Source organism: Plasmodium malariae (assembly GCF_900090045.1).
Source record: "Plasmodium malariae genome assembly, chromosome: 5".
NCBI lineage: Eukaryota > Apicomplexa > Aconoidasida > Haemosporida > Plasmodiidae > Plasmodium > Plasmodium malariae.
The window spans coordinates 1,762,753-1,764,470 of record NC_041779.1 but is presented as its reverse complement, the minus strand read 5'-3'; the positions used below and the strand labels follow the sequence as shown (position 1 = coordinate 1,764,470).

General features: G+C 20.5%; 1 protein-coding gene across 1 annotated transcript; it reads right to left on the bottom strand.

The window, feature by feature from the left end:
• Positions 1–231: 231 nt before the first annotated feature.
• Positions 232–963, bottom strand: PmUG01_05043100 (fam-l protein; the record flags this gene model as incomplete). The annotated part of the gene is made up of 1 exon (XM_029003648.1): positions 232–963. The coding sequence occupies one exon, from the start codon at positions 961–963 to the stop codon at positions 232–234; it is 732 nt and encodes a 243-aa protein (XP_028860573.1).
• Between the last annotated feature and the right edge of the window lie 755 nt (positions 964–1,718).

Here is a 1,718-nt window from a genome sequence, read left to right as displayed (position 1 = left end):
TAATACATTGAAATACTAATTGAAAAACATTAAAATATTCATATTCACAAAAAATCTAAGAACATCTACATTTACTATTGTGTATCAAAAAATCCATGTATACATACATGTAATTATAAAGTTTTAAGCAATTATTCGTATATGTATTAAATATATAAATATATGTATTGCATTAATTAATTCATATTCAAGATATCTTCACAGAAATAAAAATGTTCCTTAGTAGGTATTTTACCTTTTCCTGAATTTAATTTTTTCATATTTTTTAACTTTTTTATGGTAATAAATAATTCTCGATATTAAAGTGATACATAATATAATGAAAGGTACATAATATATTAAAATACGAAAAAAATGCCCTAATTTGCAATAATTAGTAATATCTGATGCATTTTCACACCATGAACATACATCTTCCCCCAGTTTTTTAGATATACTGTGTTCCAAAAATGCTCCTAACGTTTTAACCGCCTCTACAATAGGTGACCATGAATCATTTTCGGTCAAAGATTTTAAATTATCCTTGTTTAAACTTAATTGATATAATAAACTATGTTTTCCTGCAAATCCAAATGATACTTCTACTATAAATAGTATTAATAAGAAAAAGAAGATTAATACAGGTAAAAAAATTTGCAATTCGTATTTTTTACATATTATTTTTTTGTAAACCTTATTACTAACTGTCTTGTTATTTTTAAGAAAAACTATATAATCAAGTTCCTTGAATATTTTTTTTTCCATATGTGAATATTTGTTTGTATCAAATAAACAAGATTTATTTTTCATATCTGATTTATGACCACCCGCAACCTTCAAGGGAAATCCACTTAATTTTTTCTTTTTACCTGAGTCAACCTTTTCATTATTAGATATATCTTTTCTTTCTTGAGCTACATAAATTGGCAATTCTTCTTTTAAATATAAAGTACTTGAATACTTTTCTTGTTTGTATATTGCCATTGAACGATAAGTTTTTGAATATAATTTTCTATCATGATTGCAGTTTTTATCTAAAGATTTACAAAGCTTACTCTAAAATGCAAAAAAACGTAAATATTAGTTATAGAATAAAATTTTTAATGATAAAGAAACAGTATTAATAAAAACAAAGCACGCAATATATCAATAATATAAATATCTTTAAATAATATTAATATATCATATGAATGTAAAAATAGCATATCCAACATAAAAGGATAAACGTAGTAATTTTAATTAATAATGTAGACTTAATTCTCTTTTCCATAATATAGATGTTTAAAACTATAATATACTCAGCAACAATATAACAGTAATATAATATCCCTTTAATGATAGAGGATACTATTATTTCTTATTAATTATTTTTTTATTTTTTTTTTATTTTTTTGTAAAAACATATTAAAAGTAGATGACCTTAATTTTTTTACAGTAGAGAGAAATAAAGGTAACTTTAAAAATAAACTCTAAAATTCATATCTTAATATTATTTATAATGAAACAAATTTAGTTAAAATAATACAAAATTAATTCATTAATAAATATTCAAAATAAATAAATTATTTATTTAATAATATAATTAAATAATATTCGATTGATTCTTTTCAATATTAAATAAAACAATACATATATAATTCCTTAATATTTCGAAATGTTGAATATATATAGAATATAGAGTATATAGATAATACATTACTCTATATTGTAAGAAAAGTATTAGTGAATTAAATAATGTA